We start from the raw sequence: 15,410 nt of genomic DNA on the forward strand, positions 1-15,410 counted from the left end.
AGTCCATATTTTCTGAGGCAATGTCATTTAATCCTAGTAGTTTAATAGATGTTTATGAGTGATTCAGCCAGAAGGTCAAGGAAACTGAAGGCACTTTAGTCATTCCTGTTCAGGAACTCTGACTCTGCATTACTGGTACTATGCAACTGCCATAATTAAGACATATTCATGTTTTAAACAAGATTAAGTCTTTGTAGAGACCCTGTAATGACTGAAGTAATTTTCAGTAGACAACATAATCAAGTGTCCTTCCACACATCCTTTTAACCATTGAAAATGGAGCAGAGAAAAGGATAGAGTGGAACTGGTTTAAGGAAGAGTCAAGATGGATTCAGAAGGAAAAGGAAAAAAGGAAAGAAAAACTGGAAAGACCTTGCAGTTTTCCATTAAAATCAGTCTGTAAAGGCTTTCCAATATTGTTCATTTCAAGGCATATGGGAAAACTTGGCATCTTGGGAAAAGACTAATCCTTACAGCTATGAACTGAACATCAGAAACAGTTGAAAAAACATCACTTTTGGTTGTTTTTAATAGTAAACTCTGAACCAATAGAACTGCTGAAACAAGGATTATACAGTGTATTTAAAGTCGGTAAGATACCATATGTACATTCATATTTAAGTAACTTCTCTTTTTAACCTGCCACATAGCACAGGATGCAACTATTCCTCATTAATACAATTTAAAAAAAAACCTCAGTAATGTAGGAACACAATTTGCATAGCAATTTCTGAAGTGAAGCATGTGTGGAAGGGCGGATCATGGAGAAAAAGGGAGAGGAGTGAATAACAGAGAGATTAAAGACAGAGGAAAGAGAGACATTTAAGATCTATCTCTCAACTATCCTCAGTTAAACTTGAGGTGGACAGTCAAGCTCACACAATGCTTACCAGTGATGATGGGGGTAATGTGTTACAAAGAGAACAGATACAGTTGAGGTGGATCATACTTCTCTATATCCCGTCTTGTTAGAGACACTGGATATTTTCTAGGATAGTAAAAGTGGCTTAAGTAGTTTTTGTCCTTGCTGCCAGGTGTCTTGTCTCATAGCTCTGTGTTCCCACATCTACTCTGCAGTTTATTGCTCCTTAGTTGCCAGCACCACTGTAATTCAGGTGATACATTAGAAGGAAAAAACCCCAAGGTATTATAGCTTATTATTAAATTTAATGATTTGGCAATCCAATATGCAGCACAGCTCCACAGGACTGATACAGATGAGAAGTAAAAGCAGATGAAGGCAAAATATGGGGCTGATTGCTTGTTAAACCGGTTCTTTCATAAAACAAAATGGATCAAGGAACTACAGCTATATCATTAGACTGGTCACCTGTAAAGAGATGGTTTTTCCCTTTTCATTTTGCCCATCACAGATGCTGAGTGGCTTACTACGAGGAAGGAATTGGTTCTTCTCACAAAACTTCAGTAGCAAATCATTTCTCCTGCATTAAATAATTCAGGAAAGCACCCAAAATAAAATGCTGAGAACCATAGTTGCAAAGAGGGAAGGTGAAAGATCAAGCAGGATTAGTGACTGCAAGTCACTAAAGTAGGCATGCCTGAGAGGCACAGCTTCTTTCCCTCCTGTCTTTGCTGGGAAAACTATGTGAACCAAATAAAAATGTGAACTTGATGTACCAAATTTACATTAAGGTATCTCATTTAAACAAAGCAAAAGCATGGCCATGGCTCTTTTTAATTCAAATGTTTAGCACTCAACAGATAAATGATAAATGTTTAGTTCACAGAATCACAAGTTTGACTACTGATATCTGTTCTGTGTAACCACTGTAGTGGAGAGCTGCACGATGAGGAAATGATGCTTCATCTGCTCTGGTGAGATGCAGTGGCCAAGCTGTGTGCTGGAAGAACTGAGTATTTTCACAGGATGTCTTACCTTGAGAAATGTTAGAGAGTCCATTTGTCAGAGACAGACCCTCAAAAGCTTTCATATTTTAATGTTGAAGAGCATTCGGTTAGTGTGTTCTCATGCCACTTCCTTAGCCAGCATGCTTTAAAGCTGCTGTTTAAAAGATCAATTTCTAAGATAAGTCCTGGTGACATCTGCTGTTTGTTGTGAAAATAAAATGTATGAAAACACCATGGAAAAAATTACTGCTGAGTGATTGAGCAGCAGCACCAAGACAAATTAAATCAGACTGCAAAATATTTTCAGTTGCTTAAGGATATTTTGCTCTTGTCTCTGTCATCAAACTTCTGGTCATGATCTACATGGAAAAGTATGGAAAATGTGTACCAGTTAAACATAAATGTTCTTTTTTTCCTCCAAACGTTTTGTATTCGCAAAAGATGGTAAAGTACTTAGAGTGGGTACATTTCATCACTGTTAACACTGTTGATGGAAATGCAGATGTTCTCAGTCCAGCATCCTTGAAACAGATTCACTTTGAAACTGATTCACTTTGAAACTCATTCGCTTACTTCTGCCTTCCATTTTTAAGCTGGAGTTCTGCTATTTAGACATCCCTTGTCCTTTCAATTGTAACATGAACCAATCCATGTGCCAAGGTTATTTTATGAACTTCTGCTTTTCGGTATTTGCCATACTAAATTTTAAATAAATGAGTCTTGCAAAAGCAGTTCAACTTTCTCTCCAAGGACAGTCATGCTTTTGTTTAATTAGACTGATTTATGAACAGGTGTGGTGTTTGTATTCTAGGCAGGGACAGAAGTCTCATTTTTGAAACAGGACCATGCTCACAGAGTTCCTTGGAAATGAGGAGCATAAGGAGGCACAGCTCTCCAGCCAGACAAACACAGTGGGAGCAATCCAGCTGAAGGCTCCTTCCTGGAGAAGTTTACTTTTTGTGATAGAATCTCATTTATATAATGGACATTTTCTGCTCACATACTATTCTGGTGGTAGAGAGAATATAGAAATGTCATGAGGCTCTTTCAGAGTGGGAAACTTTTGAACTGTCAAGTGGTCAAAAGTGAGAAGCAATGCCTACAGTGAGAAGTAATATCTTTTATTAGACCAGCTGATGCAGTGGTGAAGAACAGGCTGGCTTTCATGAGCACAAAAAGCCCTTCATCTTATTGAGGGTGGGGGCCCAGTTCATGGAGCCTGAACAATGGAACCATCCAAGGCCATGTTTCCCACATGATGAAGGACTGGGTCCTCAGGCACGAAGTACAGGATCAAAACCACTGGGGTTCCTTGAAACACAGTAGAACAAACTCTTAATGCCAGCTGAAGTGTAATACATATTTGGCTGAGATAATTTTGTCTGAGCATATTTTACAGTGGATCAGGTATCATCTGCCAGACCCCAGGGACCACAGCACTGGTGTAAACACCATCTCCTATGCTTTAACATGACAGATGTGATACTGTGGCCTGGCACTTCATATGGATGAAATTCAAACTCTTAGGTGATGTAGCACAGATCTGTTATCAATGAATGAAAAAAACAGTCTAAACCAAAACTGCTTGGGTTTTTTTTTCCCTTTAATTACTTGGAATTTATGATAGGTTTTCTGTTGTAAACACAGATGAAATGGGCATATCCATGCACTGAAATCCTGTGATACTTCTTGGTGAAGTGCTGATTTAAAAAAAAAATCAGTAAAATGCTTAAACTTTGTAGTTCTAACAAGGCATGGAAAAACACCCTTCTGACCATCACCAAATTTAGTAATGATGGAGAAAATTAGGATTTGGTGTGAGACAAAAAAAAACACATTTAGTGAAGTTCACATCTGATACTGATACTTTCCTACATGTGGAAATAGATCAGAGCATTTGAGCAGGCCTAAAATATGTTTCTACAAATATGGGGGAGTGGTGTGCAGTAGAAAAGTGTTGTTATGGAGCTAAATTCCTACAACACACATACTTTTATGTGATCTAGGATAATGGATATGTGTCTGTCTGCCATGAATAACAATGAAATGCTGCTGGAGAAAGAGCAGAAAAAAAATCCAGAATTATCAAGGAATTCAGAATTCTGAAAGGGTTGTCTCAGAGACAAACTATATGAATACACTGGCATTAAAGTTTTTCAGCCTTACTTCCACTCTTGTCTGTATTTTTGGCAGTGGGACTAGAATTTGCTAGCTCCCTTCTCAGGGAAAAAGCTGCTCCACCCATATGGTTTTAGTCACAGGGGTTCATTAATAATTGGTCACTAATTTATTAATGTCACACAATCACGTGGTGATTAGTGTGCTACACACATGGAATCCATACCAGTATTACAGCAGATAAATCAGAATGTTAACAAACACCAAATGCTTTAACACCCTTCTGTGAGTACTCCCCGAAATTTCAACTCCCTCCCAGGTGCACAAGTTACAGGCACCCATAACTCACATACCCCATGCCCAAGGCATGACATCTTGCATTGTCAGGCCAAGTTTCTCTTTCTTCATCATGAATTTTAATGCTTTGTTTAGACTTATTTTGAAGCTGACTTTTTTTTTTTTCTTCAGAAGTCTCTCGGTAATTTCCTGGTTACTATTTAATCCAGCTGATGGCCATCTCCTAAGCAAATTTCATTATTGTTATTTTCCTCTTTAGCGTGACCTGCTTTGGGGCAAATGGTTTTGCAGGTGTATTTGGGGATTCTGTTCACTCACACTTTTGTCACTTCCATCCTGTTATATCAGTAGCTGTTACCCACCCCGTGGCACTGAGGTGGGGGCCGTGCACATCTCCCAGGTGAGAAGCCACACATTTCACTTAACAGGTCCATCCCCACCTCTGACCCAGTCATTTTCAGCCAGGCTGGGGCTTGTGCACATTTAGGATGTGATTCAGTTCCTCCTAAGAGGAAACAGCAAGAAGAGATCAGAAACCTGCCCTGTAGGCACCTAAATAAGGATCCCAACCTCAGACTTTAAAGAACATATACTCTGTTTAAAACATTTTACTAATTGTGAGACTAGAAATAAGACTGGCCTGGCTTGTCACGCACAGATGAAGCTAATTGCAAGACACATGTGAGGTACAGAATTTATGTTGTTTCTCCCTTACCAAGATATGTCACAAGAACCTCTCTTCCTGGAATCTCTTACATGGTAACCTAAATTCACTGAATTTAGTTACAGCTCTGATTTCCTCCCAGTTATCTTTGTGTGGACCAAGGACTTCTGTAACAGCTATGAGGGATTTGGGGTTTGGCCTTAAAGTGTCCTGCTCATGGATGAGTCTATGCCAAGGGTTTGTCAGCCAGCACTTGTTTGCCTGCTATTGTGGCTCCCTTCATTTATTTGCAACACATACAGTGGCAGACCTTGATATGCTGCCTAAGCTGCTTCACTGGCTTGGTTCATACCCTTGCAGCATCTTGCACAGTGAGGTTGTGAACCAAGTGGTGGAATGGGGAGAGCTTGGGATGATTCAGAAAAAAATAAGTTGTTTCCAGCCAGATCAGATTACCTTGCAGCTGCACACACACACACACACACACACACACACACACACACACACACACATACACACACACACTCACACACCCACCCCAGTTTGGCTCAGGGCAGGGATAAAGCTGATGTGAGAATTTGCAAGGGGAATGGCAGCTCCATTGGGCACTATTGCCATTCAAAACAATGCCTGTGTAACCATGTCCTCTGAGGACATAAATTAACTTAAATGAATGAGAAGATCTTGCTAGATCTCTCAGGTGCTGCATACATGTTATTGAAGCTCCAGCCATGCCTGCAGGATGAACTGCACAATATTTTTCAACTCCCCAACACTTGGAAGGGGCCCTGGAGAGATCTGGTCCTTCACGTCTCTTGAGCTTCTTCGTCCTGCTGCTCTCAGTAGTAGCTGAGATTTTGCAGTACTTCCTGGATGTGACTGTCTTCTCAGGGCTCAGATACTAAAGTAAATCTTGGAAGGGCATTGCCACCAGGTAGCATGCTGCAAACCTCATTCACGTGCTCTGGAAAAAAAGGATGTAGTGGTATATAGCAAACAGCCTTTGTGGCCTTCAAGCAGTCACACATGCATGAAAAATGCAATACCTGAGCTTTCATTGCTTAACTGCTTCTTCCAAGGCATAGTTCATAACTATCACCTCAGTATTTGCTTTTGTTTAACCTGATGCAATCCATTGGAGAGCTGAGCTATAACTCAAAATGGTCACATCCCCTGTAAAACCTAAGTTACTCTTTGTGTATCACTGACATTTTCTCTTAAATTCAAAGCTAAAGGTAACTTTAGTTAGGGACAAATATTTACCAGCAGTAGGCTTCTGCTTTCCTTCCTTAAATATGTATAGCATATGCTCGTCAATATTGATACCATTTTGTTGTTAATTTGAGCAGGTCAGAGTGATTTTGCATATGTGTTATTTTCTCTCAAAATAGTCCTCCATTGAAACTAAAACATTTCCATGAATTCATGGCACTTCTTCTAACAAATTAGTTGCTTTTTGATTGAAGGAAAAAGGATAACAAGGAATGTCAAAATTTTAATTTAACATTATTGCAAGAGCATATTGGTACTACTGTACATAGTGCCATATCAAATTACATATATTTTTTTTCTTTTACTGCATAAATGAGAATATCAGCTGTTTCTAATATCACTGCATGAGGCTGCATTACTTCTCCAAGATATTAAAACCATCTGGTTTTCAGGTCAGGTTTGTAACTGAAAAATTTTGCTGAAATGTTACTGAAAAAGAATTTCCTACTGTGCATGCAGCTTTTACCAATGAAATGGAATCTAAGCGCACACCACCTGTTTCAGACCCTAAAAATTACAGAACTGTTTAACTACTGACCTGGAACAAACTCAGTTGAAGAACTTAAGGTTTCAGGCTAGCCCACCCTGGTGTGTATTTTCACTCAGTGTGTTAAATGGTGTGAGTCTTGTTAGACATCACTATAATATCTCCTACCATTCTCCGTGGCTGCTTTAAGGTATCTTTCTGGGCAGCTTTTCAAAACCACCAGCAGAAACCTGTACTAGCAGGACTTCAGCTGGCAAAATCCTTTAGTCCAGATAAAATCTAAAGTGTCTTTAAGATGTAGGGCAACTTGTTATGAGAAAGGCAGTTTCTTTCAGAACACAGAAGAGAATCTAGGTGTCTGCTTAGTTATTTGTCAATTAGACACCAATTTGTAAATCCACAGTGGGCGTTGTGTGGCAGACTTTGGAAGAATAAAATACCGGGTGTGCCCAGGTTGCCAGATGAGTTTGGGTTTGAAGTTGTTTTCAAGTGCAGACTTGTCACTGAGTTTCACTTGTGCACAAAGTACAGAGTTTATCCTGGCACTGGAGTCTGCTGAAACCAGAATTTAAATATATCCAAACTCTCATTAATAATATCTATGCAAATGGCCAAAAGCCAAACCAAATGATCTTTTCATTTCACAACATAACCCAGCAGTCAGACTGGCAATGAGTTTCATCTTATGTGGGCTGGGCAACATGTGAAAAAAAAAAGGTTAAGGAGCAACTGATACTTATTCAAAATATGTGTCTTGCAGTCTGGGTCTTTCCTTAGTTGTACTAGCTTGACATATGTACAGGTTCACTGAGAAAGGCAGACCTGTAGTGGCTGCAATACTACAAAATTACAGAGGGAAAAAAGCATTGTGAAGGAGGTCTTCAGGTTGCATTATTTTAAGAACATTTAACATGTAGAGTTGTGTGAATTATGTTGGAGCTTTGGCTACTGGTAGCATTTCAGAGAATCACAGAATGACAGAATGGTTGAGGTCAGAAGCTTTAAAGATCATCTAGTCTAACCCCCATAACATGAGCAGGGACATTTTTACCATCAGGTTGCTCAGAGACTCATCCAATCTGGTCTCGAACATGGGAACAGGGCATTCACAGTTTTTCTGGTCAATTTGTGCCAGTGCCTCAACACCCTCACAATAAAGAATTTCTTCTTAATATCTAATCCAAACCTGCGTTCTTTCCATTTGAGCCATTTCCCCTTGTCCGGTCACTTCATGTTCTTGTAAAAAGTCCCTCTCCAGCTCTCTTGTAGCCCTCTTTAGGTACTGGATCTGCCCTAAGATCTTCCCTGAGACTTCTCCAGGCTGAAAAACCTCAATTCTCTTAGCCTGTCTTCATAGAAGGGGTGCTCCAGCCCTTTAACCTTCTTTGTGTCCCTCCTCTGGACCCACTCCATCAGGTCCATGTCTTTCCTGCTCTGAGGATCCCAGAGCTGGATGCAGCACTCCAGGTGATGTCTCTCCAAAGTGGAGCAGAGGGGCAGCATCCCCTCCCTCACCCTGCTGGCCACGCTGCTTTTGTTGCAGCCCAGGATACAGATGGCTTTCTGGGCTGTGAGCACACACTGCTGAGTCACATCCAAATTTTCATCTGCCAGCTGCTTCAAGTCCTTTTCTGCGAGGCTGCTTTCAATCCATCCATCCATGCATCCATCCATCCATCCATCCACCCATCCATCCTTCCCCCAGTCTGTGTTGGTTACTAGGGCTTGCCCTGACGAAGATGCAGGACCTTGCCCTTGGCCTTGTTTAACTATATGAGGTTCATAAGAAGTCACTCCTTGCCCCAGCCTTTGTCTTCCATCTAGTTTGCCAAAGTTTTCACATGATTCTTGCCAATCATTTCATAATTAATGTAAATTACTGCGCTAGATAATGGGAACTATTTACTAGGGTGAGGACAGGGCACCACCTCACGCTGCAGGGTGTGGCTATATTTGAAATTTAGATAATAATAAAATAATCTGTTAGCAGCTATTAAGAACTCCACATTTTGGAAGAGGCAAGGTTGAAGGGAGGGGCAACCTTTCTGGACTGTTGGGAGGACTCGCATTCACTGTATGAAAACAAAGTGTTGCTTTTGCAGTCTATTATCCGTTCTCAGGAATCTACTGCAAGGCCGCTTATTGAATACATTAACCATAAGTGGGTTTGTATCCGTACCTGAAGCCTTTGAACAGATTCCCAGTTAATTGACACCTGGGTAGGACTATTTGAAAGAGTAATTTTCATTTCACTGTCCATCTGAACAGCTGAAAACCCAGGAACAACAGACACACTTTTTTGTCAAATTCATAAATGTTAATAATCCAGTTTTACTTAGCCTTTTTTTCCCCCCCTTTTGTGATTAGAAAAAAATGCTATCTTTCAGTTTCAGGGAAGCAAAGACCTAGGGTCTGTGAAAGGGCTGTGTTCTGAGGTAAGGTTCTGACTGAGAAGGCTGCAGGTTTGGTGGGTGCAGTTCCTGCCTCCTTGTAAGAGGTCTCACACACTTGCGCTTAGTGTCTACAGCATTAGGGTCTGGCCTAATGCTATGACCTGCATGTGCTCAGCCTCCTTCTGAATAAAGATGTAATGTGAAACAAGAATTCATTGGAAACCTCAAAACCAAACAAGCTGAGTGTGTAGCTTTGCTGTCAGGGGATTCACACAAAGGAAGGGATATTGGGAGGCAGCCCTTGCTTTGAGCCATGCATAGTGCTAAGTACTCTTACCAGGAAATCCTCTGTCAGTGATGCGCTGACCTCTGCTGTGTGAATGACTGAACAGGGAAGAGATAGCAGACATCCTCGATTACTTGAGGGACTATTAATCTGGCAATGAAGGTTCAAACATTAGCAATGAATTTGGTGAAATGCAGTGGTAGAACCTGTTTGGTTGTATCCTTCTGTTCTGTCTTCTTTATAATGCTGACCTGTTAGGACAGATGCCTCTTCACATTACATGTTTCGCTCTCTGTCTTGTTCCTGTTTTGGGTTTTGGGTTTTGGGGTTTTTTTCTGATTATGTCTGTAGTGCTTTTGAACTGTTCTGATGTGTAGGCATCCTAGAATTTTTTCAAAGGCGGAATAAATTTCTGTGGTGGATGGAAGCCTGTTGTCCATATCTTTTGCTTTTCAAAGCAAATTCTTTGCTTTTCTTTTTTTTCAAGGCTAAAATAGTCCACAAAATCCTCGAAGAAAATCAGTGAGCTACTTTGAATGCTGAGATCTTAATATTCATGAATGAGACTAAAAACTTAGCTGTCAAGAGAGAAGTTACTGAGTTTTTTTAAGACCACTGAAGTCCTTGAAACTGGATGAAGCCATGGCAGATGAATAGTAGTAAATTTTCAGTATGAAGGGGTTATTTTAGATGGTAAACATAGATATCCTTTTTTGCAATCTCACAGGCATCAAGCGAGGGTATGATTCTGCTCTCAATGAAATCAGTGAATTTTTTTGTTTTCCTAATTGAATACAACAAGTAAATGCAGGGTTTGTTCTTGTTCTTCAGGCATACAGCATTTGTTGCGTCCTCTTTTGGCTATTTTTTTCTATTCACTTTCTATTCTCTATTTAAATTATTTATCTTTGTTTTCTTTCTTTCCTTTCCCCTGATATTTTGATTCCTTTTTATAAAAGCTAGAGACATAAGGGAGCATACAGAAGAGTCACGTCACTCTGCCTTCATGGCATTTGAGCCCTGGGTTAGGACTCCAGCTGTGCTGAATGAAGTGATATTCTGTGGGGTGTGCCGAGGCCAGCACTGGGAGGTGGCTTGGTTCAGGGAACAAAGTTGGCGTGCAGTGAAATAAAAGTGACCAACCTTGTGGCTGCATTGGCTGTAAAAATGCCACCTCTCACTCCTACCTCAAACCCTGTGGAAAATTCCTGCTTTTGTGGATCTGTGACAGGCACTTCAGGCCACCTAGAGACCTGCTGGTGTCTCCCTATCAGCTGATGGCCAAAGACAGAAAGGCTCACAGGCTCCATGGGAACAAAATCCATCCTGCACTACCAAATGGTTCACATTGTCAGCTGAGATCCTGAATGAAGAAAATCACCAGGAATAATTAGTAACAGAGGCACTGGCAGCAACGTGGGCTTTTTCCCATGGAGGTAAATGAGTGCAGAGTCCCCCCATCCATTCTCAGCATTGCTTAGCAGCAGTGAGATACATGTCAATAGCTGAGAAAGAATGCACTGCATTTAAGGAGTTGATAATTCAGGCATTTTAGGCATTTATAGCAATGAAATGAGGAATTAATCTTTGAATATGAAACTGACCTAGATATTTTATAAAATAGGATTTCCAATTACTGCTTTCCCTGAAAAAAGGTAATGAACTCCCCCAAAAGGCTTTCTGTTCTGTTTTTGACAGGACCCAGTTTGTACAGGTCAATTGACTTAGGTGATCTAATAGATCCGTGCAATTAAAAGTGCTGGGATCCGAAGAATAGAAAGTATGCCAGGGTTTCTGATTTTAGTTATGAGAAGTACTAACTTAATTAGAAAACTCATAAAGGGAGCATTGTGCAAGGATTTATCTGTGGCTGCAAATAAGTTGGTTGTAGCTGCAGAATGCCTGATGTTCATAGGATTAGTCTGAGATAATTAGACAGTCCTTATAAAAAATCCCAAGCATAAAAGCAAATTGCACAAGAGCATTATCAAAACATCACAGAGGTTTTGTTTAAGGTCTTTGTATCTTGAGGAGGGGATCACGTTTGCTTTTGCAAACTACTGGGTAACTTCCCGTGCAATCTAATTAACAAGAAATACAGTTTCTAGCTCATGGAAAAAAAAACCAGGTGATTAATGCTAAAAGTATTATAAATGCTGGATGTCATAGAATGCTTCTGCTTTTGTTGTAGTTCCCCAATTTAATAGGCTGGTTGAAATAACTTCAGTCTGTTGTTGAGCAGCAGGGGATGAGGTCATAGCGTGATAGGCTGCCCAAAAGATGTTCTAGGGCCATCTCTAAGCTAAACTGAAATCAGACTCCTCAAATTCAGCTGGAGGACAGATGTCAGCTTCTGAGAGGGTAGGGAAGGAAAAGAGGGAGATGGCCATGGTAGCCTCAGATGAGACAGATTTAAGCCATCACAGAACAGCTGCTTTTTATTTCACATTGTGTCCATTTGGTTTGCTGGGCGTGTGGTTTTGAGTTCATGGCTGTGGGATCTGGCCCCATGTCATGTCTCTACACAGACTTCCCAAAACTGGAGTTTTGAGATTGAGAAAGGGGAAACGTTTATGGAGGAATCCTCATACTAACATCCTTGTTTATAGGTCATTAAATAGTGGCAAATGTTTTTAAGTTCAGCAGTACATACTCATGCTGCTCTATGGTACTTCAGAGTATATTTTTACACATTCATAGAATATTCTGAGTTGGAAGGGACTCACAAATACAAGTTGTACTACATTTCACATCTTCTGTTTTAGGACGACAACTTTTGTTTTGATAAAAAATACTCTGCTTTTTCAAAAATGGCATTGGATATTAATTTCCCCTGGAGTGGCTGTGGGAATTAAGATTCTGATGGTACTTGTGTCAGTATTATCTAGCCACCTGTGGCTGGTGAGCACAGAGATGAATTCGCCTTGGGTGGGATGCTGGAGACTGCAGTTCTGCCTTAGGTTTAGGCCACACTTGGTTAAAGAAGAATCAGAGGCTGTGCAATGTCCTGTGCCACAGAAAAAGCCCAGCTCTTACTGCCCCCAGGTGCATATGGCATTGCTGTGTATGGTAGAAATGAGTAGATTTAGGGCAGTGATCATCCGTGCACTCAGCACTGGTGAGGCCACACCTCAAATCCTGTGTCCAGTTCTTGGCCCCTCACTGCAAGAAGGACATTGAGGACATTGTTGGAGTGTGTCCAGAGAAAGGCAATGGAGCTGGGAAAGGGTCTGGAGCTTAAGTCCTATGAGAAGAGGCTGAGGGAGCTGGGGGTGTTTATTCTGGAGAAAAGGAGGCTCAGGGGGGACCTTATCACCTTCTACAAGCTCCTGAAAGGAAGGCGTAGCCAGGTGAGGATCGGTCTCTTCTCTCAAGTAAGAGGTGATAGGACAAGACAGCTTCAAGTTGCACCAGGGAGGTTTAGATTGGGTATTGTGAAAAATTTCTCTATAGAAAGTATGGTCATGCATTAGAACAGGGTGCCCAGGGAAGTGATTGAGTCCTGTTCCTGGAGGTGTTTAAAAGACACGTAGATGTGGCACTGAGGGACATGGTTTAGTCGTGGCCTTGGCAGTGCCGCATTAAGTCCGGTTGGACTCGATGATCTTGGATGTCTTTTCCTACATAAACGATTCCACGATCCTATGAGATTTGCGCTGATTCCCACACCGGCTGGCGGGGAGGAACCCCAGAAGCTTTGGCAGGTCCCCGACGGCAGGCGGCTGGCGGGGATCGCCACAGGCCGCGGGCGGGGCGGGCGTGAGGGGAGGCGGCCGTGGCGGGCCGTGCCCGGCAGGGGGCGCCAGAGCCCGCCCTCAGCGCTCGCCGTGCAGGGCCTGCTCCCGCTCTTCAGCGTTCCTGCCCGGCATTCCTGCCCGGCATTCCTGCCCGGCGTTCCTGCGTTCCCGGGCTGCGCCGTGCCTCGCACCCGCGCGAGGGGAGCCTGCGGAACGCCCCGGGGCTGGCGGTGCTCCGGCACGTCCCGCACGCCGCTCCTCAGAGTGCGGGGCTGCAGAACAAAAGGGAGGCTCATAATGCCCGTGCTTCGGAAAGGCCAACTAATAGTCTGTGTCCACTTCGGAAAACGAGGTACAGATAGAATTTCGGTACTAATATGGTCCGACGGTGGAAGGGTGAATATGCAAAAGCCTATAAATAAGCAGAGGAATAATAAGCCATTGTGCTGATCCTCCTGGCAGGTGGGAAAGGAATTAGGTCACCTGTTTCTCTTACCTCACCTGACCTGACACAGCCTGTTGGCATCGTTCTGTTCTCAGCTAAAGCTGCCAATCACATATAAAACTGGGATGTTTGCAGGAATAACTTCCTCTAAAGTTAGACTATTTATCTAACCAAAATGTGTGGGAAATTTTGTTTTGGTCACAAGGATGTTAAACTACCTCCTGATGCCAGCCTTGTCAATATTGAATTTCAGGGGAAAAACGTTCAAACAGAATTCAGATGGGCTGAAGAGGAACATCCATAACAGGTAAATAACAGATAAATACTTTTCTAAGCTGACAATGGTGTAATTAGGAAAAAGACTCCACCCAACTTGCAAAATAAAAACACTATTTCCCTGTCTTATGGAGAGTTACAAGGACATACGGAACAAGCAGCATTTAGATCTTCCAAATCTGATGCCCTCATTAAGCTCAAGGCTTAAAAATAATGCGTCTGGCCCCAGCAGGGAGAACCAGAATTCCTTATTTGGATATATAGTATCTCTTCTACTGCAATGCTCCTATGCGGAGAGGACCCAAAGGAAAGAAAGCATAGCTGGTAGGAAACACTCATCACATCTTCTTTCTGCAGTGTAATAATCTCAGTCTTGATGTCCCGTTGAAGACATATTTCCCTTAAAAAAAGAAAAGTGGAATAAATAGAGAGATGCAAGTGGTGGCTGAGGATGTTGTCTGACTTGTCCAAGTGTAAACATCCATTTTGACAAGTGTCTTTCCTCTTTAAATGCAGCACCCAGAGTTGTCTGCTAATGTACATGTTTATACTGTTGTCCAACTCAGCAGAGTAAATCAACCAAGTTCACATCCCTGTGCTGAAAAAAGGCAGATAAAAATTTGGGTTCAGGTCAGTACCAACTTACATACTGCTTAGACACCACATCTCAGCCCCTTCTTGGGTGGGATGGAACTGTGGCTAATATAGCCCACCCTCCTTAAGGTACCCACAAGTTCCAGTAGAAATACAGTTTAAGAATCAGCCCCAGGGCAATGTCATTTAACTTCCTCAGAGTAAGCCACACCTTGAGTCAAAATAGTTAAAATCAGTATAAAAACTATGTGGTGAATGTTGTGCTGTAGATCCAGCTTATAAATTTGCCTCAGCTCAGACAGGCAGTGCCAAGGCCGTGGCGACAGTGACATTTGCAGGCCAATCAGAAAATGGCCATCCTGTGGTTGATCTCTGTAGTCTTGTTTATATGAACAGGTTAGCTGAACTCAATTAAGTATTTAATAAGATCAGTTATGTTGTGGCTGGTAAAAAATGTACTTTATTTTATGTGTTCTGTGGGTAATAAATCCATTAATCATTTTCAGATTCACAGAAAGTAGACAGGGATCAAGACCAGTAAGTTTATCTCTGTGCTTGTCTTGCCTATGAAAAATTATTCCCTCTGCTACAGTTTGATCATTTAATCCAATCCTTCTGGAATATAAGAAATACAGGTTATTGCTCATGCAAGATTGTGCAGAATCCACCACTTCTCTCTGTTTTTATTTAATGTAAATTTTTAATTGTTTAGTTTTGCATCATTACTTTGAGTTACACCTGTTTTCTTCACTGGGAAATCCAAAACCACTAATGTCTCCTTCAAACATGCAAGGAGTTTTTTAAGATACAGGCTTGATTTACATGCCTAATTCTACTTATTGAACTTAATTCCAGATAACTGGGAGTGTGGATGAGTTAACTTTGTCTTTGCAGTCTTGCAGGAAAGGTATTACTTTGTTTCCCGTAAGATAAGGTTAGCATGAATATTAAAGATTAAACAGTCCATGGTGC

The 15,410-nt window shown here is 41.5% G+C and overlaps 1 protein-coding gene across 1 annotated transcript; it reads left to right on the forward strand.

Annotated features, from left to right (window-relative positions):
* Positions 1-2,714: 2,714 nt before the first annotated feature.
* On the forward strand, positions 2,715-14,474 carry LOC146444724 (uncharacterized). Its single transcript, XM_085049562.1, has 4 exons — positions 2,715-2,780; positions 13,240-13,475; positions 13,822-13,875; positions 14,361-14,474. Exons 1-4 carry the CDS (start codon positions 2,715-2,717, stop codon positions 14,416-14,418), a joined length of 414 nt encoding a protein of 137 aa, XP_084905688.1. The 3' UTR covers positions 14,419-14,474.
* Positions 14,475-15,410: the final 936 nt, after the last annotated feature.

The sequence above is a fragment of the Lichenostomus cassidix genome, chromosome 1, assembly GCF_008360975.1.
Source record: "Lichenostomus cassidix isolate B80296 chromosome 1, HeHo_3.0, whole genome shotgun sequence".
Lineage (NCBI taxonomy): Eukaryota > Metazoa > Chordata > Aves > Passeriformes > Meliphagidae > Lichenostomus > Lichenostomus cassidix.

Bases quoted from the DNA above. Each gene is read 5' to 3' on its own strand.
- LOC146444724 (XM_085049562.1), top strand. From the start codon at position 2,715: ATGCTCACAGAGTTCCTTGGAAATGAGGAGCATAAGGAGGCACAGCTC. The intron at 2,781-13,239 runs GTGGGAGCAATC...CCCGCTCTTCAG, and splicing joins TCTCCAGCCAGACAAACACA to CGTTCCTGCCCGGCATTCCT. The intron at 13,476-13,821 runs GTACAGATAGAA...ATTGAATTTCAG, and splicing joins TGTCCACTTCGGAAAACGAG to GGGAAAAACGTTCAAACAGA.